This window comes from Protopterus annectens, chromosome 17.part0 (assembly GCF_019279795.1).
Source record: "Protopterus annectens isolate FY-2018-M chromosome 17.part0, PAN1.0, whole genome shotgun sequence".
Lineage (NCBI taxonomy): Eukaryota > Metazoa > Chordata > Ceratodontiformes > Protopteridae > Protopterus > Protopterus annectens.
The window spans coordinates 120,376,950-120,402,667 of record NC_056751.1 but is presented as its reverse complement, the minus strand read 5'-3'; the positions used below and the strand labels follow the sequence as shown (position 1 = coordinate 120,402,667).

At 35.9% G+C, this 25,718-nt stretch overlaps 1 protein-coding gene across 1 annotated transcript in view; it reads right to left on the bottom strand.

Moving 5' to 3' along the window:
• LOC122791409 (5-hydroxytryptamine receptor 4-like) overlaps nt 1-25,718 on the bottom strand; it is a 449,172-nt gene that overhangs the window by 146,998 nt on the left and 276,456 nt on the right. The window contains exon 4 of the mRNA XM_044059157.1: nt 10,404-10,557. Coding sequence (XP_043915092.1) covers nt 10,404-10,557 — 154 coding nt within the window. The remainder of the gene's footprint in view (nt 1-10,403; nt 10,558-25,718) is intronic.

Here is a 25,718-nt window from a genome sequence, read left to right as displayed (position 1 = left end):
TTTGCATTTGTCTACTGTATTTATACAATTAGTTTTTATACTTGGCTTCCTTGTATAAAAATCAACAATAGGCATGGATTGGTTGTTATTTTATAGAGTTTCTGTAGATGCTATCTAATTAATATGTATCAGTAAACTATAAATGTTTGCAGGCTATCTCTTCTTTTCTAAACATATTACAGAAATAGTCTAGCCTGTTCTATGCATGGCTAAAGCCTCCTTCTGTTTTTAACTCTACATTTTACAGCTGCAGTTTATTCATAGGTTTTACCATTTAAGTGGAATACTAAACTAATAGATTTTTCACGTAGACTAACCTTTTTTTCATTATTTCCTAAAATAAAAGGTGGTGAACCATCTATATCAGTTTAGTTTCAGAATCAGCTGTTTTAACTTACCTTCAGTTATTTCTTGCTGATAATTATAAAACAGCCCTGAGTAGCATCCTGCCATCACCCAGAATGACACCACAGTACAAGGACAAAATGATTGACTTTAACAATTGGCTAAGCTTCTGGTGTCATTCTAAGGGAATCCAGTATCTGTCTGCCTGGGATGACATGATCGACAGACCACACTGCTTTGCCAGAGATGGCCTGTAACTGTCGCCCTTGGGATTCCGGATACTGGCAAAGGCTCTTGCCACCCCTATAGTGCCTTTTTTAGGCAAGGTTCAAATGACAAATTCACCACCATAACAGGTACAAGCAAGCAAAATCTGAGGGTAATGCTACTCAATGCTAGAAGTCTAAACCTCAAAATGCACTCACTCGAGGCACTCCCTAAAATGGAGAACATTGACATCTGTGCAGTGACAGAGACCTGGTTCAAAGCTCCAGAGAGCACCCCTGCATTACCAGGCTATAATTCATACCACACCTTTCGGCCACCAAACCTGGACTGAAACACTAATGGTGGAGCTGTGTCCATATTCATTAAGGATATCCACACCTCCAAGCTAGTTGCTCGGCATAATGCATCTGAGATTATCCAAGTTCAACTAACTCTGGGCAAAACCGCAATCCAGATTGTAGCTTGCTACAGACCCCCCACCATGCCCCAGGATTCCCACTCCTCTTTTCTTGATTCACTGGAAAATATTAAGGTACAAACCAACACTCTAATAATGGGTGATTTCAACTACCCTACCATTAACTGGGAAAACTACTCATGTACCAACTCTTTTGCTCAAAGTTTTCTGGAAATCATCAATTCCAACGCTTTGGATCAACTTATCCACACCCCCACCAGAGGCAGCAATATCCTAGACCTGGTCATCACCAACATGGTTGACCGGTGTTCCACACCAGAGGTCAGCTCCTCGTTGGTCAGATCCGACCACAAGCTGATCACCCAAGACATCCACATCCCGCGCCCACCCCCCATTAGGAAAACAACCGTAAAAAATTTCTCCAAAGCCAACTTCACGCTTCTTAAGTCAGAAGTGGCAAACTTCATGACACCCATGCAGATGGACAATAGAGGTACGACTGCTGAATCCTACACAAATGCACTTTATAAGCACTTACACGAGTGCATGGATCATGCTATCCCTAACAGAACCAAGATGCTATCCTCCAAAAAAAGGAAGCCAATCTGGTGGTCTTCTGCCATAAACAAACTCTACAACAGAAGAAAGAAACTGTTGTAAAAAAGAGTAAAATCTCACGATTGGAGGAACTCCCTGGTCACCCTCAGTAAGAAGCTGAGATCCCTCATAAAATCCTCCAAAGCTAGTTATGAAAACAAAATTGCCACTGATTCTAAAGACAACTAAAAAGCATTCTATAGCTATGTTAAAAATCTCAATGGCAACACTCAGATCTGCTCTGAGTTACAGCACAATGACACTAAATATACAGAACCAACTGATATTTCTAACATCCCGGCAGATAGGTTCAGTGCTAACTTTACCCCCCCTCTCACCCCTAAAGGGCCCATATTTATAACGGAAGAATGCAAAGTTCCTGTAATCACGGCTGCACAGGTAAAAACTTCACTCTCCAAAGCCAAGAACACAGCATCCATGGGACCTGACAACATCCCAGGCTGCGTTCTACACGAACTACAGAATGAATTGGCACCCTACCTAAGTACCATGTTCAATCATAGCCTCACCTCAGGCTTTGTACCCACTGAATCACACGATTATCCAATCCAACTCAAAGGGGAGCCACGACGGACCCCGGGAACTACCGCCCCATTAGCCTGATGAGCCTGGTCTGCAAGGCCATGGAACGTATCATCGTGGAACTCATAAACAAAGACATTGGTAATCTCCAAACTCTGGGCCCTACTCAGTTTGGATTTGTAAAAGGCAGATCATGTCTCCTAAACCTGATTGACTTCTTTGAAGCAGTCACCAAAGCCATAGATGAGGGTAAAATGGTTCACACAGCCTATCTAGATCTCGCCAAGGCTTTGGACACCATTCCCCCACTCTGGAATTATAGATAAGCTCACTAAGCTAGGTATAAATCCCTATGTCACAAGATGGGTTGCCAACTGGCTCATGGACAGAACCCACACTGTGAAAGTAGCGGATTCCAAATCCGACATCAGACCAGTGACAAGTGGAGTACCACAGGGTTCATTCCTCGGTCCTCTCCTGTTTGGTATCTACTTCTTTGAAGTGCAGGCCAACACAGAAGGTCTTTGGCTAACAAAGTTTGCAGATGACTGCAAACTAGGAGCCATAATCGAAACTCCTAACGATGTGGACAAACTACAAAAGGGCCTCACTGAGACAGATACCTGGTGTCAAAGCCATGGCCTGAAGCTCAATGCCAAAAAGTGTATTGTCATCCCCTTTGGTAAAAACTCTGTACCCATGAACTACCACATAGCTGGTGGTCTACTTAATGCTGAAAATGTGATAAGAGACCTTGGGACACAGGTGGACAGTAGTCTCTCCTTTGATAATCACATTGCCACAGTGGTCAGGAAATCCTTCTACATGGCTCATCTCATCACAAAAGGATTCTCATCCAGAAAAAAAGAGGTCATTGTTCCCCTCTACTCATCACTCATTAGACCCATTATAGAGTACAACACCCCTTTTGATATGTACCTCACAAGACATCTACAACAACTGGAAATACCACAGAAATACCTCCCAAAGAGGATTACTGGCCTCAAACAGATGTCCTTTGCAGACCGTCTCAAAAAACTACAGCTTTACTCCATCGCATATCACCTACTCTGGGGCGATCTCTGCCTAACATACAAAGCTATGTCAAACCCAGAGCTGTTGGACATGCTCCACTTAAAGAAATCCCAATCCCTCTGAGCTACACGCTCTAGGGACCTAAACCTTGTCACCACAATAAAAAGAACATGCTGGAGGGATAGATTCCTGTCCCAGAGACTTCCCATACTCTGGAACAGACTACCTATCTATGTCAAACAGAGCTACTCATTAGCACTCTTCAAGAAAAATCTTGATGATTAGATGGGAAATGGGAAATTCACCCCGGGGATCAGTTCTGTGGCTCTGCTCGACAGGGGCACAGGAAAATAATTTTCTTGGGTGGCGAAAGCCTGGGTACATTTTTTGGCTAGGCTTGTATGGGCCCTAGGGCCGATAGCCTAGTACCTACCTATGAACCTATGAACCTATGAACCTCTGAACAATGTTGTCATACATCCCCAACATATTTCTGATTTACATTAGTAGAGCATCTCATAGATTCATAGATTCTTAAATTGTTACTAGGTTAACGACCTCGGGAGCCCTTTTAATCCTAGCCAAGTTTTACTGAAAGAATAATGTTTTGTATCCAAATTGGACATTGAGGGCCAGGCATTCATAAGCTACCTCTCTCCATAAGGGACATGGGTGCTAGGCCTGGTGTAAATTTTCTATTCCCCATCTACTAGTCTAGGTTGTGCTTAAACTGGGTAATACACAAATGCAGCTTCACATGGATGCACACCTTTCAACTGTCCAGATTTTTGCTGAATGTCCAGATTTTTGCCTCATATTTTTTGTCTGTTCCTAATAAAATTTTTGTTTTTCTGGATTTTTGTGGCAAATCAGTGAGGACTGAATTCATTCAATAATGACAGGCATTTGAGTTTCAGGCTTCATGTCATTCAGAAAATGCATGATAACACAAGATCTTTTATTCTATCAACTTTCTAAGTTTATAAAAGCAATATTTAAAATTTGTTCCTGTTTTTGAAGCTTTGACCACCATTATTGTTGGCTTTATCCAGATTTTTTGTGCTAAGAGGTTAAGAACTATGTGTGGGTGGGAAGCCTGCTCCATAAGAGGGGCAGTCTCTGGAACAGTCATCTGTCTCACCACAATTTTCTGTTTAAGTCACAGACAAAATTTAGGTCCCTAGACTGCTGTGTTTCTTGTACTCTTTGACATATGAATATGTAGGAGATTCATAAGTGCTGGGTTTGAGCATGACTTTTAAACCAGACATAGATTACCCCTCAGCAATCTATAGGATGCTGAGTAGAGGGAAAGGGCTTTAAGGTGTTCTGCATAAGGCAGGTTTATTATGCCTTGCATTCTTTTTGTAAGAAACCTCTGAGGTCGGTGTAGTTGCTACATCTGCCTGGTTAGAGACATACCAAAGGTAGCATTGTACTCTATGATTGGCCTGATAAAGGCAGAGTACAGTGGGATAATGTCCTCTTTGGACCTAGATGCCATGTCCTTACTAATAAGCTGTACAACATAAAATGATTTCCTCACTACTGTAGCCACAAGGAGGCCGAAGATAAGGCTACTGTATACCTGCATAACCAGATCCTTGATCACTAGGTCGATTCAGGGGTGTATTATCAACATGGTAATTAGCTGGGATGGTTGACTTCCCAAAGGTTACAATCATGCATTTCTTAGCACTGAGTTTAAGACTATGACTTCAGTACCATTTGTAAGTCAGATATAGATCTTCTTGAAGAATGCCAGGTCTGCAGGGGAGTCAGCAATAGCACCCAGCTTGCAATCATCTGCAGTCTTAATCAATTATAAACTTTCAGCATTTGCTTCCATTTCAGTGAAATAGATGACAAAAAAGAGCAGGCCCAGTACCATGCCCTGGAGGACTCTTTTAGTGATTGGCCACTTGGTGGAGGTGGTCTCTCCTATTTTGACCACCTGGGTCCTATCAGTGAGCCAGTTGGCTATCCAGTGGATGACAAAAGAGTTTATACTTAAATTAGTGAGATTGTCTTTAATGCTTGAGTGGAGTATTATATCAAAAGCCTTAGCCAGGTTGAGGTAAGCTGTGCACACTGTCTTACCTTTATCCAGTGCTTTGGTGACCCCCTCAAAACATGTTCACTAGATTTAATAGGCAGGACCTTCCTTTAATAAAGCTGAACTGTGATAGGTCCCGTGTCTGTAGGTTGCCTGTGTCCTCATTTATCATGTCCATGATGACTCTTTTTGGGTCTATATTAGAACATCGAAATTTCACAATTTCGAATGTTCTAACATCGACCCCTTTTCAGCGAACGCTGACAACATCGAACATGCAGAACAGTGAATTTTTTCCTAGGAAAAAATTTTGCTGTTCCGAAACAGATACACACAACACAAGCACACCAAACAAACAGCAATCCACACACATACACCTAAACTCTTACAGCTAACCCTACACTAAACTGTACAAACACCACTGACTATCCCACTTACCTTAACCAAAATCCTAACCCTAAGGTCCATCACTATCACACACTCACCTCACCCATGCCCTAACTCTAACTCACCTAACCCACCCTAACCCTCACGTCCACACAATCGCACACATACCTAATCCGTGCCCTAACCCTAACTCACCTAACCCTCCCTAACCCTCACGTCCACACAATCGCACACATACCTAACCCGCGCCCTAACCCTAACTCACCTAACTCGCGCCCAATCGCACACTTACCTGAACCCGACCCATAGCTTTCCACCACAGCGCTGAAAATAGCGAAACGACAGAAATGGACAACCAAATTCTTTCCTTAGGAAAAAATTTGGTTTTCTGTCATTTCGCTATTTTCAGCATTCGCTGAATAGGGGTTGATATTAGAACATTTGAAATTGTGAGATTTCGATGTTCTAATATAGACCCCTCTTTTCATGGTCTTACAAATGAGGTGAGTAAGATGTATGGGCCTGTAGTTACCCAGATTAGTGGTTGAACTTCCTTTGTGCAGGGGAATGACTGTAGCCATCTTCCATTCCTTGGGCACAAAACCTGACTGAAAGCTCCAGCTGAAAAGTGATTCAAGTGGACCAGAGAGTCCATGTTTCATGCTATTTATTAAACATCCTGGGATGTTATCGGGGCCCATCGATGCAGTGTTTTTGGCCTTGGATAATACATTTATGACCTGTTCCCTAGTAATGATTGGGGAATTGTGGTATACGGCATTTCTTTTGGACTATCAGGGAGCTAGTAGGGGGAGAAATCTAAGCTGAACCGTAAGCCAAAAGGCTGGCAATTGCCTCCGGTTTAGTGTGAGTGATGCCATTTACAATAACTTCTGTGCATTGTTGTGTACTTCCCATGAGGTTATGGACATAGCTATAGAAAGCTTTGTGGTTGTCCTTTACCTGAGAAGCTATTTTTTCTTCAAATTTAGCCTTTGAAGTATAAATTAACTATCTCAGCTGCCTGTTTAGATTGATGAGGAGCTTTTATATGTATGGCTTTGTTCCTCCTGTGCTTGGTGAAGATTTTTTTTCTTTTGTTGTATAACCAATTTATATTGTATTTCAACCAGGCTGGTTTGTTTTTTGAGTGTGTCTTATTCTTAGTACAAGTTGAGACAGCTAACTCTATATAGTTATCAACATGGCTGTACAGAGATTTTGTAAATAGCTCAGCATACGCTACGGTGGTTACTGGATTTGAAGGTGCTTGGAATTTATCCATGGTGTTGCTCAGTAGAGAGAGGTTAGCTTTGGAATAATTCCTAAAGGTTTTTGGTTTCACTGGATCTGCAGATTTATTTTTTTAATTTCAAGTAATATTACCTTACAGTCAGATCTGATGAGCGAAGACATTACATTGGTTGAGAAATATTGGCTTCCTCTCATGTTCATGAGTATAAGGTCAAGGAAGTTTGTACCCCTAGTAGGAGAACGGAACAACTATTCCAGGATATTGGTATTAACAAAGTTTAGGAATTGCTGGGATTGTGCATTAGAAGTGGTGTAGGACTCTCAGTCTATAGTGGGATAGTTGAGATCCGGTGAGGGACCATAGTCATTGAGATAGGTAGTATGGGTTTCTGGGACATGGAGGGAAATCTATAGGTTCCAAGGATATGGTGAGTTGCACATAGATGAGTTCCAGTGGATCATATACATTAACTAGTCTAAAAGAGTAGCCTATTCCCATACTGGGAGTTGAACCCAGGCTGCAGGGTGGAAAACAAGAATCCTAACCACTAGACCATATGGAACATCCATTTTCTGAATGCCAGCAAATGTTGTTAATCAAATGTCTACATTACTTCATCATTTACATATTTATCTGTTGTCTCTGATATCAGAACTGAAGCTTTCTTTGCTTCTGGGCTAGGTGTTGCTGGCTGTTGTAACCAAGGTTTGCTCTTATACTTGTTATGACCTACATGTGTTAGTAACTCAGACTAAGTGCACAGTAAAAATTTACATTTTGTAGATCTACACTGCACAGTAGCACCACTTAAGAAGTTTTGCTTTCAGTAGTTATAGTCAGTCCTTTTAAGAAATGTCACAATTTTTAGTTGTTTACAGAGTATAAGTAGGTGGCATCTTCCTAGACACAACAGTACCTTATGAGAGAAACTAATGCTTACGGGTAGAGTGACAGTGATACTTTATAGAAAGCATTGCCATCTTTACTTAGAGGAAATGCAGAAGATTTATAGACATCACTTTAGCTATAATGGTGTATGCGCTAAGTATTGCAGATTCTGGTTATACATGATATCTTATAAATAATATCAATCGCTTATCTTGAGTTGTATGGAACATCAAAGATAAAGTTAATCCTGTATAGTCCTTCTCACAAATATTTTGTCACAATTCCCCATATAACTATTTTATATTTGAAGTATAATGTTTTGCAACAAAATGCCCACAAATACTGCTTTAAAGCAGCTATATGAGCAAAGGAGTGGCGTAAATCTGTAGGCCAAGATTTCATCCATAGTGGTTGGGAACTCTGTGAACTCCCTCATAAAAGACAAATTATTTGGTATATCATCATAGTTGTGGTAAAAGATCCAATATAACATGAATTCCCAGAGGGATGGCTATAATATATAAATAAAAAAAGATACTTTACTCGGTTACCAGGGTATTATGCAATGGAGTCTGTAAGCCTGATGAGCTTAGGTAGTGGTAAGTCTTCTGACACTATCATATATAAAATTGATACAAAGGTGGTGCCTTTGTTTAAAAATTTAAAGGGGGATACAGGTATGCTGAAGCATGCAGAACCTGCTAATTAAAATTTTAAGTGAATTAGAGTAATATTTAAAATTGCCCCAGATTTTGGAATCTACATTACTAGTGGGAGTGTTTCAAATTTATTCCCAAGCTGCAACTTCTCCAGTACCCATACCACCTGCATTTTGAAGGGTTTTGAAGAAAAAACGCTTTTCTGTAAATGTCTGTATGATATAAGCATCTGAAATAGATCAATGTACAATGCAGGGTGGACAGAATGAAAAGGGACTTAAAAAATTTTGAGAAAAGCTCATATATCATACAGCTTATTTTCCACATAAAGAAGTGCATGGTAATGCAGGTAGGTAAGAGAACCATCAAGAGACACTGTGTATTGCAGGTATGCTATTGAAAGCAATGAAATGGAAACATGCTTTGTTAAAATTATATTAAATGATCAAAAAGTGGGTATTTAGTGTGAAAGAAAGTGTTATGATCCACAGATGGATAAGAAGATATAGCAATACAAAATGGAAAGCTATTCTTCCACTCCTTCATAGGGAGTGAGGTAACATCATAAGAACTATGTGAATTTATGATGATCTCTGCATTTACAGACATGTGGACATGTTTTCTGTCAAGAAAACAACAACAAAAATGGCACATGATCATCATCAGAAAGCTTATAAAGAAAGAAAGAGCAAAGGAATTTAATATGTGCAGCCTGTAAGAAAGGAGATAAGAAGACATGACAAATACTTAAGCACCTCAGGAAAATGAACATCATAGAAGATAGCAATATATTTCAGTAGAGGAAGTGGAGGATGCCGCAGGAGTAATGTTAAATTATGTTTTCACAGCAAGGGTTGTGGATGCATATAATGGATTTCTTGACAAGGCAGTAAAGTCAAAATTCATGATATAATTGAATATAGCAGGCACTGGCATAACCCCATCCAAAAGAAATCAGAAAGAAGTAGGATATTGCTTAAAAAAGGGAATAACACTCAACCTTAAACAGGGAGATAAGATGGATTCAACCTCTCAGCGCAAGAAATCTGGACAAAGCCTAAAATAATGGGGGACAAAGGCCCAAAAATAGGGACAAATTTTAAATATTACTCATAAACTTAGAGAGTTGCTAAAATAAAAGGTATTGTGTTAGTGTACATTTTTGAAGGATATGAAGTCTGAAAACTCAAATGTATGTCATTATTTAAATATGTCAATCCTCAGTGATTTGCCAGAAAACCAAAATTTTATGAGGAAAAGACCAAAATATGAGACAATAATCTGAACATTCTGCGAAAATCAGGACAGTTGAGAGGTATGACAAATTACCATTACCTGCATCCCAAGTCATTAGTCTTTGGTAGATGTTTTTTTAAAGAGTGTGTGCTACATGTACTGTGCATATACAGTTTTAGTTAATAATTAAAGAACTGGAATGAACACAGTAATTTAAATGTACTGCTAGCATCATTCTTAAAATTGAAGGAAGTGATAGCTATTCATAGCATATGAAACCAGCTAATCAAATCATACATTGGCATTTGTGAGAGTAATAAACTCTTCTCTAAACATTAAGCAATCTACTCATTTAATGAAGTTAACAAAACAGAAACATTTATTTTCAGACTTCTAGACTACATTCAGTGGCAAAAGATATGTTCACATATGATGTCTGCTTTGCAAATATCATTCAGATCACACCATGGATGTAATTATCCATTACTCCTTTCAGAATCAAACAAAAGTTATTGTTCTATATATATCTAGTCACACATGTTTAGTATGACAGAAAGGCTATGGAAAATAATAAAGTGGTTAAGACAATGATGGCAAACATTTCTTTTCATAAAGTAAGGATAGTTTTGTTTTTACAAAACTAGCAGCTAAGGACCACAGTGCCTACCTTTCTGCACATTTAATTTCAAATGCAGATGCACTTCCATGAAATAAACTTTAGGTCTGAACTGCAACATTCTGACATAAAATACTCACAATGTGATCAATCCCAATGGAATTCCATCCTTGCATGATGGGAAGGAATGAAATGAAAAATGGAATCACCCAGCAGCCAGTAAGCATAAGTATTACACGCAAACGTGTCATTTTGTTCCTGTACACTAATGGCTGACAGCAAATAGCATAGTACCTAGAAAAAGATTAAAATGAAATTCAGGATAGACTTAAGTATAGCGTGTATTTTAGCAGGCTCTACTTGTAAGTTATTCTTTAAAATGAGTCATTTTTTTGTATTTTTTAAATATGCATGCTCTAAAACATACATGATACATCATATAAAAAGGTTAACTGTAGTACAGAGCTGTGCATTTACATTTTGATATTGTCTTCATGTTGTAACCTCTGAGTACACTTACATTCTGCAACAATATTATAAATTACAAAATATGCCTTTTTTAAATTGAGCTTAATGAAATTTGATTAAGCTCAGCTTCATGACATTTGATTTCATATTCAAGATAATAATTAATTACTGGTAAACATTTAATTTTCTTTACAGGCAATTCATGTGTACTGTTGCATGTAGCTTATTTTAATGCACAACAGAGTAGTTGTTGAGACACAACTTGTAGCACCCTTGTCTTTGCTGCAGAAGGTTGTGGGTTCAATTCCCACACCAGAAAGATGGATTGCTGATACTGCAGTGCAACATAAGGTGGGGAGAGGGGTGCTGCACTCCATAGTGTGACATCTTTCAGATAATACATTAAACTGAAGCCCCATCTACCTGAGTTGGTGGCAGCTCATGTAGGTGTAAAAGATCTCATTGCATCTACTGAAATGAGTAGGGTTTTTTTATTTGTATACATATATATATATATATATATATATATACAATTTGTAGTTTTACAAATGTACTTATTTACAGATTTACAATATTTACATATTTTAACATAATTCGATATATTGATATTTCCATTTTAAGTGTTTCCCCCCACTCTTTTACCCATAACCAAAACTGTATTTTTCCAGTATTTTTGTCAATGTCCATTTTCAGTTGTATCTGATTTCATTAAGTCTTTCATTCCATATAGTCCATGTTACATGGAATATGATTCTGTCCATTTTCTTAGCTTCATTCTGGGATCTTGTCCCATAAAACTCTATCATCTCCTTGTTTAACATTTTAGAATTTAAATAACTTTTAATCAAATCATGTTTACATAATTCTTTCCTCAGTTTTTTTAATGTTCTCACATTAAAAAAAATCTGTTTCCAATTATTTACATTTATTACATATTCTGTCCTGTTTTCTCTTGCATGGCATAGTTGCCTCCACTTGTAATTTTTATATGGACAACCTCTACAAAAAATAATTGCATTCTTTAAAATTTTTAATAATTTCTGTATCCCATCATTATTGTTTCCTTCTAGTCTATCTTTAACTCTTTCCATGGATCCACCAAATGATAGAATATCATAATGTTAACATACCATTCTTCTTTGTTCTTTTCTGTCACATTCTTTTTTAATTTCCACAATACAATTTTACTGTAAAACTCTTTCATTTTTTCATTAATAACACTTTTACATCTTTTTTCATTTCCATTTCTTCCCAAATTTCTCTATATTTACAATACATTATTGTTTCTGTCAAATTTTTATTATTTTTCATTATTCCTTTAAGTACTTTATAAATACTTAAAGAGGCTGCATGCACAATTGGATTTATCAGCCCCAATCCCCCTTGATCATCTTTCATATACAAAAGTGCCCTCTTAACTAAGTTCAGTCTTGACCTCCAAATAAATGAAAAAAATGCCTGCATAATTTCTTTTTCATATTTCATTGGCATCATATAAACATTTGCAATATAAGCTACTTTACCTATTATTGTGGTGTTTATTAAATATGCTTTCTTTTGTATGAAAACCTATATGTCTTCCCATTGTTCATGCCTGTATCATCACTTACTTCCCTTATTATCCACAATAGGTCTTGACTCCCCTTTCCTTTTCTCCCACACAAATTCTGATCATATAAATCTGTGTTAGTGTAATTGGTCTCCAGTTTTTATTTCATCTTTATCTCCTTTCTTTAATATATCACACCCATGCTACGTTCTTTATACTTAATTCTTCTTTGTAGCCAATCGTTCATTACTTCTATAAACACCATTTTTTGCCAGTCATACATTTCTTTATATGTACTATATTCAATTCCATCCAAACCTGTAGCTGAATTAATGTTAATATATTTCAAGATTTCATTCAACTCATTTATATTTGTCTTTCTCTCTAAATATTCATTATCTTATTTAATTTTTCATCATTATAAATTTGTTCTATGTTAACTTTATACTTTTTTATTATATAAATCTAATACATAGTCTTTAAATAGTTCATGTATTTCTTGTTTCCCTTCTTTGTTTTTTAATTCTCTTTTTATCTTTCTTTCATTATCTTACATAAGTATTGTGCTACTTCTTTTTTCTCTTGTAAGCAATATTTTGCTTATATAACAATTTATTAACCTTATCTTGATTTCTTCTATATAATTCATTTTCTTTTTCATAAAACGTTTTTTTTCTTTTCTATCAAGTCTTTGAATATTTTTTTACTTAACATTTTGTATTCTATTTTTTCTTTTTTCCTTTTCTTTTCTATACTTTCTAAAAATACTTTTTTTGTATTTCTTTCTGAATTGAAGCCACCATATTGTCCAGTTTTATAAAAATATCTCATACTGATATGTTGTTGCCATAATTCTGTAATTTATCTTCTTTCTCTTGAATCTATTTTTCATTTACTCTTTTTATGCCTTTTCATATTTTAATACATTCCTAATTTTCATGAATTCTTATCCAAATTGGCACACGGTCAGAGGACCCATTATGTATAACTTTTAGGCCGTCTGATATAAAAAAAGAATCAATTTCTGTTTTAATTTAATTTCTTTTGTAAGTGCAGTGTTTATTTTCCCATATTTTTAATGTTCCACTTTGCATAATTCCAGTAACCATTTTAACATCACAACTATTCTTTTTATTTCTCAAATTATAGTTAAAGTCACCTGTCATTATTATATCCATGTTAACACAGAAGTAATTAGGCATACTTTTAAACATTCTCTTTCTTTTTTTGTCACATATAAAGCTATTAGTCTATATACACATGTTTCCATCTTATATCTACTACTGTTATTCAGCCCAGTTCTACTATTGTAATAGCTAATATTTTTTATATTGTGTTGGCATAGTATACATGCACCTGAACATGTTTCTTTGCCTATATTCCAAATAACAGTACCATCCCAAAGTTTTTCTGTTTACACCCTTTCTTCTTCTGTTAGCATTCTAATGTCTTCTAATACTATTACTTGAACATCTACGGCAGCACACCATTGTAAAATAATAATTCTTCTCTTAATATTCTTCATACTGTTCATGTTTACAGCTAATATCTTCAGCTTTACAGAACAGTTATTAGAACAATCTTCTTATCCCTTACTTTCTTATTCTCTCTTACCATTATATTTTATATTTTCCTTTTCTTTCCCTAACTCTCTTTCCTATTGATTTTTTCTTGCCTTTTACTACATAACACCCTGACTCTTCTTCACTTGTTTTATCTGTCTCTATTTCTTTTTGTTTTTGGTTGTCTTTCCCTTTAAATACCATTTCTATGTTTTTTCTAGCTGTCTTGTGTGTTCTTGTATAGCATTCTTTTTTACTCTTTTTCTTGTATAATTTTATTTTCATTTCCATTTTCATTTTCTTGTATTTCTACCTCACATTCTAACCATGGATGCCTTGTATTACTGCATTTCTTTGCATTATGACGTGTCTGACCATGTAACTAATATCTTTTTGTCACATTCATTAAGCAAATGATCACTTTTTCCCCAAAAATTAACAAGTCTTTAGTTGTCCTCTGTACCTCACAAAACATATATTACCATGCACATTAATAATACTAGGTATGTGTATCACATTATCATTTTCCATTTTTAAAATTATTCCATTCCCAACCCTTAGTCCATAATCCTCTTTCATCATAGATTTTAGTAGTGTCCACCACTTCTTTACTTATTGTCAACAGATTTCCTCTCAGTTCTTTTGCTCCCACTTCATTTCTAAACTGAATCAAGATTATTTTTTTTTTGTTTGCCTGAAAAAAGCTTGCACAACATATTCTGACCATGGAAAGTCTGTTTTCTTTTTTTTATAGGCCCCTAAAAAGTTTTCCATAGCCTGGCCAGTTTCAAAAAACAAGTCACAAAAAGTGTATTTGTTAATTAAAGTGAAAGCTCTTAACTCTTCAGCTTTTACTCCCAGAGGTGCAATAACATTGTCCCATACTTCATATCTGCCCAGGCCTTTTTCTTTTTTACTGCTCACCCAAACAACATATTTTTTCTTTACTTCCTTTATCCATATCTTCTCCTTAGCGCCTTCTTCCACTGTTTGAGCATAGGATTTTTTTTCTGGAACTTTATCTGGTTCTTTTTCTCCCTCTTCTATTTTACCCATAATACCACTTGAGGATATAGCACTTCCAGTTTCTGGCTCACTCTAGTTAACTAGCACCTTCAGGTACTCATCCCACAACCCTCCTGATTGCAGGGTTGAAATAACACATTTTTCTGCCATTTCTGCCATTTCAAACAGGTTTTTGTGTAAATTTTCTTCTGAATCCATCTCCACTACTGCATTTAGCTCCATCTCCTTCCTGATCTCCTCACCATCAGCAGACAACATTTTCTCTGCTCTCACATCACCTGAAAACATTTCTGGTAGTGATTCTACTATTTTTTTCTTCATTTTTCAACACATTTATTAACTTCCAAATTCCTGGCTGCTTCGACACCTGGACTGGAAACAGGAAGTCAGGATGTGTAACACCCAATCTCTTCCTCCTACTGTAAAGAGTAGGGAAGTTCCCCATTGTCCTGGACCAATTTCCCCTAGTAGTATAAATGTCACCATGGGTCTCTCATGAAAAGAATCTATGAGCCTAGTGGAATAAACAGGGTCAATGAAAAATAATAAATAAAATAGTTACAGAGGTCCAGTAGAGACAGAATATCTTACCCATACTTCAAGTCTTATTTTTTTACCCACAGATTCGAAGAACATGTTTATTTTATCATGGTTTGGTGTTTCCTACATTTTAACACCACTCTGGGACTATTTACAGTTTTTAAAATATTTTATATGTAAATTCTGAGCCTGACCACATGAGGTCTAGCATCTTGAAGTGATCCTGATTGTTTAGTCTGCTTCTAGGTACCCCACAATGCAGTGCTTGTCTGTAAAAAAATTACATCATGCAGGCCTCTTTCTTCCTAAAACTCCTTTCACTGCATTCATTTTACATGCATACGCTGCTGTCTTTTAGTCAGTTTTAAGTAGCACTTCATGCCATTCAATGACTTCTTAAAAAACAAACAGTACAAATGCCTCAGAACAGACTTTCAAAGTACTTTTTACTGCTGTTTCTTTTTAGAATGGTTAAATTGCAGTCTTTTGTGAAACCTGAATTGTACTACTTTGACTCATCTCCCATCCCCCTTCACACCTAACTTTCCTATCTGTCAAATTGCTATGGGTAATTTGAGCTGTTACCTGCTGTGATTGACAGCTCACAGCAGGAGACTTTACTTGTGTGCTGTTTACTTGTTCTAGCCTTTACTTTCTGCATGGCTAGAGGAAGGACCAGGGAGCTGTGACATCACAACACAGGTGGGTTTTTAGGATGGTTGTCATGATGTCAGTTTGGGGAGGGAATTGGCCAGAAAACTACCTGTATTCCTTGGCACTGATGACATCAATGAATTGGGGACTGCAGTAAGCTTTTCCAGGGCACGATAAACGTTTTTTGCAAGTGAAACCACCATAGTATGGTAAGGTACTGTTCTAGTGGATTGAAACAGTTGATTTAAAATATTTTAAATGCTGTATTGCTGTTTATTCATAGCAGGGCCTGTAAACAGGGAGAAAAAGGACAGAGAAGGCAAGCATTTAATAATAAAATCCCGTTGTTGTTCTTTAAGAAGACAATAAATTCAGATGACTAGCACAAACTGAAACCTTAATAGCTAGTCTGGGTTGGCTTGAGTGTTACCTCATCTGGACAGCAGATTAACTGAAATGGGGAAGGGTCCTGGGAGTAAGCAGCCAAGACCTTTTGTGCAGCAGCTGTTTGCTGAAGACCAAGTAACACAAAGGGCTGATACTGATTTCTTCACCTTGTGAAGCAATGTGGCAGCTGTACAGCTGAGAGATAATGCATGCCCGTGCATGCAGATGAGCATGTGTGTGTGTGTGTGTGTGTGTGTGTGTGTGTGTGTGTGTGTGTGTGTGTGTGTGTGCATGTGTGTGTATGCACGCATGCATGCGTGTATGTGTGCATGCATGTGTGCGTGTGTGTGCGTGCATGCGCATGCATGTGTGCCAGCATGTGTACATGTGTGTGTATGTGTCTGTGTGTGTGGTGTGTGTGTGTGTGTGTGTGTGTGTGTGTGTGTGTGTGTGTGTGTCTATGTGTGTGTATTTGTATATTAGCACACACACATATATGTGTCTGTGTATGTGTGTGTGTATGTATGTGTGTGTACTTGCATATGTGTGTGTGTGTGCATGTGCATGTGCGTGTGTGTGTGTGTGTGTGTGTGTGTGTGTGTGTGTGCGTATGTGTGTGGGTCATGTGTGTATGTGTGTGTGTGCATGTGTGCATGTGTGCGTATGTGTGTGTGTGTGTGTGTGTGTGTGTGTGTGTGTGTGTGTGTGTGTGTGTGTGTGTGTGTGTGTTTAGAAGCATACAGCCACTATGGGACCCAGCTATGCATCTGTTTCCACAGTGCACCAGTCAACACCACAGGGAGGGGGTGTAGAACACAAAATACTCTCAAGGATAATAGCCCTTCAGCAGCTGATCCTTGACCTACCACAGTGGCTGTAGGCTGGTAGGATGAAGAAAACAAAACTAGTCAGCTGTAAACTGGTACTGATATTGGAGGAATAAAAAATTAGATTAAAAAAGTGAAACATTACTGAATTGCTGTCTCTGGGAAGGATCAAGCATAAGGTTTCAATCTGCTAATTTGTAGTTTACTCAACTTGCTTCTTCCCGTTCTGGCTGGCTTAAAACAGGTATTATTATTATTATTTCTTGATTTTGAAAGGACATGAGATAGCTACCTAGTTCTTCTTAAAGCATATTCTGACTTTGCTAATCCTTTACATTCTGTGCTGATTGTGCTCCAGTAATAATGCTACAGTTTCAGATGGCTTGCTAGGCCTCCATCTTCGCTGCTGTGACCTAGGGTTGGGAAGGGACATGGTCTGTAAAAATAATGGACAGAGCATGACTGACAGAAAAATTGTGTACTCCTTCTTCTAATGACAGATGCTGGATGGAGGATTTATCTCTGGCAGATAATGAAGGCTGCAGCCAACATCTAAACAACACTGAGAAAAGCTGCACAAAATGTTATATAAATGTATGACAAGGTGTCTTACAACATATTTATTTCTGTGTTGATGTAAGCAGACGTGCCCATTAGTTAACATGGAATCTAAAAGGAAGTGAAGTATATTATGCAAATGTGTCATCATTCATGGTGCTTTGCTAGTGCTACCCATCTTGTAACTTCCTTGATTATGAGAAATATATCCTGTCTTATTCAGTCAGACAGCACTAACCACTGTACAGTTGGTAAGCTTCTTTAAGGCCAATAAGACTCATAATTTCCTGACATGATGTGTCAAGCTGTGATTCCCCATAAATTTGTTACTTTTGAATTTTCTAATGTACAAAGTCCATGTTGTTGTTGTGTCTTTCGGCTTTTCCCGGTTAGGGGTCGCCACAGCGGAACTCTGGTCCGCTAATGATTGACAGTTGATATTTACATGCTGAGTTGCCAGCCCTAACGCACAACCTTCAACGAACGTATGCCCATTCATGCATGTCTCAACGCAAAAGACAATCTAGCTGAGAGTCGAACAGGACAGCGTCTTACTGTGAGGCGACAGCGCTACCGCAGCACCACCACCACGGATACATGTAATGCACAAATATCAGTCATCTCCCATTCTCTCATTTCCTTAAGAATATAAAGACTTAGTTCAAATGTAATGTTTTCTTGTCAACACACTCATCTCTCTTTAAAAAAATAATATCCTTTAGTCTCTAATAATTGCTGCTTTTATCTACTTTTGAATATTTTTTTAATTTAATTTAAATTTGAAAATTTGGTAAAGACATACATTTACTACTTCTTTCCAATATCTGTTATTCATTCAACAGTTGTGGAATCTCTTTTAATTGTGTACTGAAATAAACAAAAAAAAGAAAAACCACACTGGGAACAACACACTTTAAAGTTAGCGCTTTCGTTTACTTGAACATTGTAAACTTCTTCAGACAATAAAAAGTCAAATCCCAAACCTTAAATACAATTAAAATAATGATGTCATTAATTAAACATACAACCCACCTCATTTTAAAGAAACAGTCACCAAGGCTAATAAATATATATAGTGTACATTACATTAACACAGAAAATTCATTAAAAAAAAAATGAAAATAAAATCTGTTTAAACAGAATATGCCTAATGAGAAAAATCTTTCATCTTAGTAAGGCTTTTAGTTTCAAGATAAGACGAATACAGCCCCAAGAAGGCTGAAACAATCCCAGTTGAGATAATCACGCACTGGCACACTAAGACGTTAAAACATAGAATTCCTTCTTTAATACAAACTGTTAAAACTGTACAAATTCACAAAACAGGTTAAGCGCTTTCATCTACACCCGTAGATTTCTTCAGAACCATTTGAAAGAGCTTAATTACATATTTTATAGTCTCCTTTATCCAATGAAAACATCACATTAATTAATTAAAAGACAATTGATAACTAGCCATAAAAAACAACTACTTAAAGTGCACAGTGCTGAATTCCCTCATTACTAATACTTTCCTCTTGTGACTTAATTCAAAAATATATATATGACAGTATTAACTTAAAATGAAATATATTCATATTTAAATATTATGTATTAAATTACATTGAAATATATTTTATAAATAACTATTAAAAACTGCACCAAAGCTAAAAACTGTTTAAAAGCTTCAGAATAAATGACTACTTTAGCATCACATTTTTATATTGACATAAGCACCATAATGAGAAATATATCCTGGACAATAAATTATTTTTTGTCCAACATAGGTTTTATTTATATAGTATCATTGAGCCCTGGGCTTTCTGATGCATTCAATTTTATTTGCCAACGTGTCTCCTTTTCCATTAATTTTTTCTTTATATTCCCTCCCCTAGGATTCACTAGGATATGTTCAAGTATACCAAACTCAAACACCTTACTTTCAATATGTGCTTCACAATGTCCCCATAATGCATTGTTTCCATCATGTTTTCTCATCTTATAACAGTGCTCATAAATTCTGTTTCTCAAGCAATGTGTGGTCATTCCTACATAATAGCTTGGGCATGTTTGACACTTCGCTAAATATATAACATTCTTAGTTCTACAATTCCCCTTGCAAAAGGTGATGTTTGTCTTGTGTATATTGCCCAAAATTATACTTGTTTTCCCTGTAATGAGTCTGCACTGATTACATCTACGACATTTAGTTGTGCCATGCTCACTTTTTGTAATGCCCTTCATCTTATTAACCTAGATTTTAAGTTAAGGCCATTCCTATACACAAATGTGGGTTTCCTTCCCACTATATTGTATATATTATCATCAGTTTCTAATATATTCCAGTTCTTTTCAATTGCATCCCTAATTTTACCGACCTGTGGGGCATATTGTATGACACACGCTCTTCTAAATTCTTGAGTAACCGTGCCTGAAAAGTCGCTATTAACCATTTTGTTTCCCAGTATAGGCTTATATTTTTTTCCCCATTCCTGAGTAACATAATTTACCACATCCACTATCATCCCTTCGGATATCCCTTTCCTTAAACATCATAGCTATCTTATTCAGCTCTCCTACCATATCTTGATAGTTAGATGTCATTCTTGCTGCTCGTATACATTGTCCCTTGATGATGCTTTTTTTCTGGTGTACTGGGTGACAGCTGTTAAACTCTAAATAGTCATTACTAAATGTGGCTTTTCTGAATAGATTAGATTTAAATTTGTGTCCATCTATAGTAATCTTCGTGTCCAAATATGATATGCTTTTTTTGTCCATAGTAAAGGTGAATCTTAAAAAATCATTCCTGGTATTCAAATATTCAATGAATGTCTTTATTGTATCTACCCCACCTTTCCATACCATAAAAACATCATCCAAAAATCTCAAATAGCATCTTATATTAGTTTTCCATTCAGAGCCAAATATATATTCTTCCTCCCAGTTTAATAGAAATAAATTAGCAAACATGGGGCACGCCTCATGGCTACTCCTTGCTTGTAGTATTCCCCCTGGAACATAATAAAATTATTTTTCAGGACCATTTCCATAAATAACATAATGATACTTATTTTCTCCCATGTTAAATTACTATATTTTTGTATACTATCCTGAAATCTAATAAGTCCCTCTTCCTGTGGTATACTTGAAAACAAATCAACAACATCTACTGTCACCAATATACAATCATCAGAGATAAAATCATTGTTAAGCCAGGAAATCCCAAGAGTCCTTCACTATATGTGGGATATTTTTATATGTGCTTTTCAACCAACCATCTATGACTTTCCTAATTCAAAGTTTTGGAGTTACTCCCTGATATTATAGGCCTGAATGGGGTTCCTTCATATCCTTATGCACTTTAGGTATCCCACTATATTGCTAATAATGGGATACTCAATTTTCACATAGTTATATAGATCAGTATTGATTCTATTCTCTACTAATAAATCTTCCAATATCAGATCTATCTTATGATTAGCTATATTAACTTCGTTGATGGATGTTAACATATAATTCCCTGAATTAAATAATATGTTACTTATTTTATTGTTATAGTCTTCCGTGTTAAATATAACTATGCCCCCTCCCTTGTCAGGCTTCATTATTCTAATTTTGTCATTATTTTGCAACTCCTTCATAACTTTATTTTCATTCTCAGTTAAATTAGTAACATAATTCCTACTTTTGTCCATAATGGCATAAAGTTCCTTGAGCACCATCCTCTCATAAGTGGCTAGGGTATTATTCAATGGAGGGGTAAAATAACTGGGTTGTCTAAAGGATTCCTTGTTCAGTGTTTCCTTCCCTTTGAAAAATATAGCCAGATTTAACTTCCTTAGATATTTTTTAAAATCTACTATATAATCTATAATATTCCCAGTATTATTGGGAATAAATTTCATACCTTTAGATAGTAAAGAGAACATATCTTGGGTAACTTCTACATTAGTATAATTATATATACTGAATTCTTTCCATCTATAATGTATATCATTGTATTTAACTATTCCTTTCTCACAATTTCTAGGTGTGCCTAGTCCCATTTTCTTGGTAGAATGTTCTCTTGATATTGCCATCTTCTGTGTCTTTCTTCCTCCTTGCCCCCATATTCTCTCATTTGTGTTCCCTCTAAAAAATGATTGGACTTATTCCCTCTAAAAAAATTCCTATTGTTATCAAACTTGGACTGATTATAATTTGTATTATTTCTATTATTGTATCTCACTATCCTCTCTGAACTAGCTGTCTTAGCTTCAAGTACATATTATGAGATGATGGGATAGTGAGATACAATAATAGAAATAATAGAAATTATAATCAGTCCAAGTTTGATAACAATAGGAATTTTTTTAGAGGGAATAAGTCCAATCATTTTTTAGAGGGAACACAAATGAGAGGATATGGGGGCAAGGAGGAAGAAAGACACAGAAGATGGCAATATCAAGAGAACATTCTACCAAGAAAATGGGACTAGGCACACCTAGAAATTGTGAGAAAGGAATAGTTAAATACAATGATATACATTATAGATGGAAAGAATTCAGTATATATAATTATACTAATGTAGAAGTTACCCAAGATATGTTCTCTTTACTATCTAAAGGTATGAAATTTATTCCCAGTAATACTGGGAATATTATAGATTATATAGTGGATTTTAAAAAATATCTAAGGAAGTTAAATCTGGCTATATTTTTCAAAGGGAAGGAAACACTGAACAAGGAATCCTTTAGACAACCCAGTCATTTTACCCCTCCATTGAATAATACCCTAGCCACTTATGAGAGGATGGTGCTCAAGGAACTTTATGCCATTATGGACAAAAGTAGGAATTATGTTACTAATTTAACTGAGAATGAAAATAAAGTTATGAAGGAGTTGCAAAATAATGACAAAATTAGAATAATGAAGCCTGACAAGGGAGGGGGCATAGTTATATTTAACACGGAAGACTATAACAATAAAATAAGTAACATATTATTTAATTCAGGGAATTATATGTTAACATCCATCAACGAAGTTAATATAGCTAATCATAAGATAGATCTGATATTGGAAGATTTATTAGTAGAGAATAGAATCAATACTGATCTATATAACTATGTGAAAATTGAGTATCCCATTATTAGCAATATAGTGGGGATACCTAAAGTGCATAAGGATATGAAGGAACCCCCATTCAGGCCTATAATATCAGGGAGTAACTCCAAAACTTTTGAATTAGGGAAAGTCATAGATGGTTGGTTGAAAAGCACATATAAAAATATCCCACATATAGTGAAGGACTCTTGGGATTTCCTGGCGAGACTTAACAATGATTTTATCTCTGATGATTGTATATTGGTGACAGTAGATGTTGTTGATTTGTTTTCAAGTATACCACAGGAAGAGGGACTTATTAGATTTCAGGATAGTATACAAAAATATAGTAATTTAACATGGGAGAAAATAAGTATCATTATGTTATTTATGGAAATGGTCCTGAAAAATAATTTTATTATGTTCCAGGGGGAATACTACAAGCAAAGCAAGGGAGTAGCCATGGGGGCGGCGTGTGCCCCCATGTTTGCTAATTTATTTCTATTAAACTGGGAGGAAGAATATATATTTGGCTCTGAATGGAAAACTAATATAAGATGCTATTTGAGATTTTTGGATGATGTTTTTATGGTATGGAAAGGTGGGGTAGATACAATAAAGACATTCATTGAATATTTGAATACCAGGAATGATTTTTTAAGATTCACCTTTACTATGGACAAAAAAAGCATATCATATTTGGACACGAAGATTACTATAGATGGACACAAATTTAAATCTAATCTATTCAGAAAAGCCACATTTAGTAATGACTATTTAGAGTTTAACAGCTGTCACCCAGTACACCAGAAAAAAAGCATCATCAAGGGACAATGTATACGAGCAGCAAGAATGACATCTAACTATCAAGATATGGTAGAAGAGCTGAATAAGATAGCTATGATGTTTAAGGAAAGGGGATATCCGAAGGGGATGATAGTGGATGTGGTAAATTATGTTACTCAGGAATGGGGAAAAAATATAAGCCTATACTGGGAAACAAAATGGTTAATAGCGACTTTTCAGGCACGGTTACTCAAGAATTTAGAAGAGCGTGTGTCATACAATATGCCCCACAGGTCGGTAAAATTAGGGATGCAATTGAAAAGAACTGGAATATATTAGAAACTGATGATAATATATACAATATAGTGGGAAGGAAACCCACATTTGTGTATAGGAATGGCCTTAACTTAAAATCTAGGTAAAATAAGATGAAGGGCATTACAAAAAGTGAGCATGGCACAACTAAATGTGGTAGATGTAATCAGTGCAGATTCATTACAGGGAAAACAAGTATAATTTTGGGCAATATACACAAGACAAACATCACCTTTTGCAAGGGGAATTGTAGAACTAAGAATGTTATATATTTAGCGAAGTGTCAAACATGCCCATGCTATTATGTAGGAATGACCACACGTTGCTTGAGAAACAGAATTTATGAGCGCTGTTATAAGATGAGAAAACATGATGGAAACAATGCATTATGGAGACATTGTGAAGCACATAATGAATGTAAGGTGTTTGAGTTTGGTATACTTGAACATATCCTAGTGAATCCTAGGGGAGGGAATATAAAGAAAAAATTAATGGAAAAGGAGACACGTTGGCAAATAAAATTGAATGCATCAGAAAGCCCCGGGCTCAATGATACTATATCCATAAAACCTATGTTGGACAAAAAATAATTTATTGTCCAGGATATATTTCTCATTATGGTGCTTATGTCAATATAAAAATGTGATGCTAAAGTAGTCATTTATTCTGAAGCTTTTAAACAGTTTTTAGCTTTGGTGCAGTTTTTAATAGTTATTTATAAAATATATTTCAATGTAATTTAATACATAATATTTAAATATGAATATATTTCATTTTAAGTTAATACTGTCATATATATATTTTTGAATTAAGTCACAAGAGGAAAGTATTAGTAATGAGGGAATTCAACACTGTGCACTTTAAGAAGTTGTTTTTTATGGCTAGTTATCAATTGTCTTTTAATTAATTAATGTGATGTTTTCATTGGATAAAGGAGACTATAAAATATGTAATTAAGCTCTTTCAAATGGTTCTGAAGAAATCTACGGGTGTAGATGAAAGCGCTTAACCTGTTTTGTGAATTTGTACAGTTTTAACAGTTTGTATTAAAGAAGGAATTCTACGTTTTAACGTCTTAGTGTGCCAGTGCGTGATTATCTCAACTGGGATTGTTTCAGCCTTCTTGGGGCTGTATTCGTCTTATTGTGTTGGACAGACCAGTTAATTTTATTCAGTTTTAGTTTCAAGATACTTTTAATTGAAACTACATCATTTGAGCCCTGGTGGAACTGCAGCATTCAGTTTTAATTGCCACAAAACCTCTTTCTCCTCTAGTTTTAAACAGATAGGACCACCTCTACCATTATCTGAAACCTTGTCAATTATTAAAAAACAAAATTCATGTCCAGGAAAGCTAAGCACATGTTTAGCTCGTGCATTATTAATGTTCTTCCTTTTGATAGCATAACAGTGCTCATAAATTCTATTTTTTAGGGATCTATCCATTTTGCCCACATAAAAAGATGAGCACTGGGAACATAGCACTAAGTAAACCACCCCTCTAGTATTACAATTATATCTATCATTAATGTGTATTTTCATCTTCCCAACTATTACTGAACTAGTCACTTTGATGTATTTACACCAAGTACAGTTCTCACATTTATACATGCCACAATGTGGATTGTGACAGTAAGGTTTACTATTTTCTAATATATCCTTCAAGTTCATACCTCTCCGGAAAGTAATCCGGAGATATTCAGTAATATGTTTATTGAC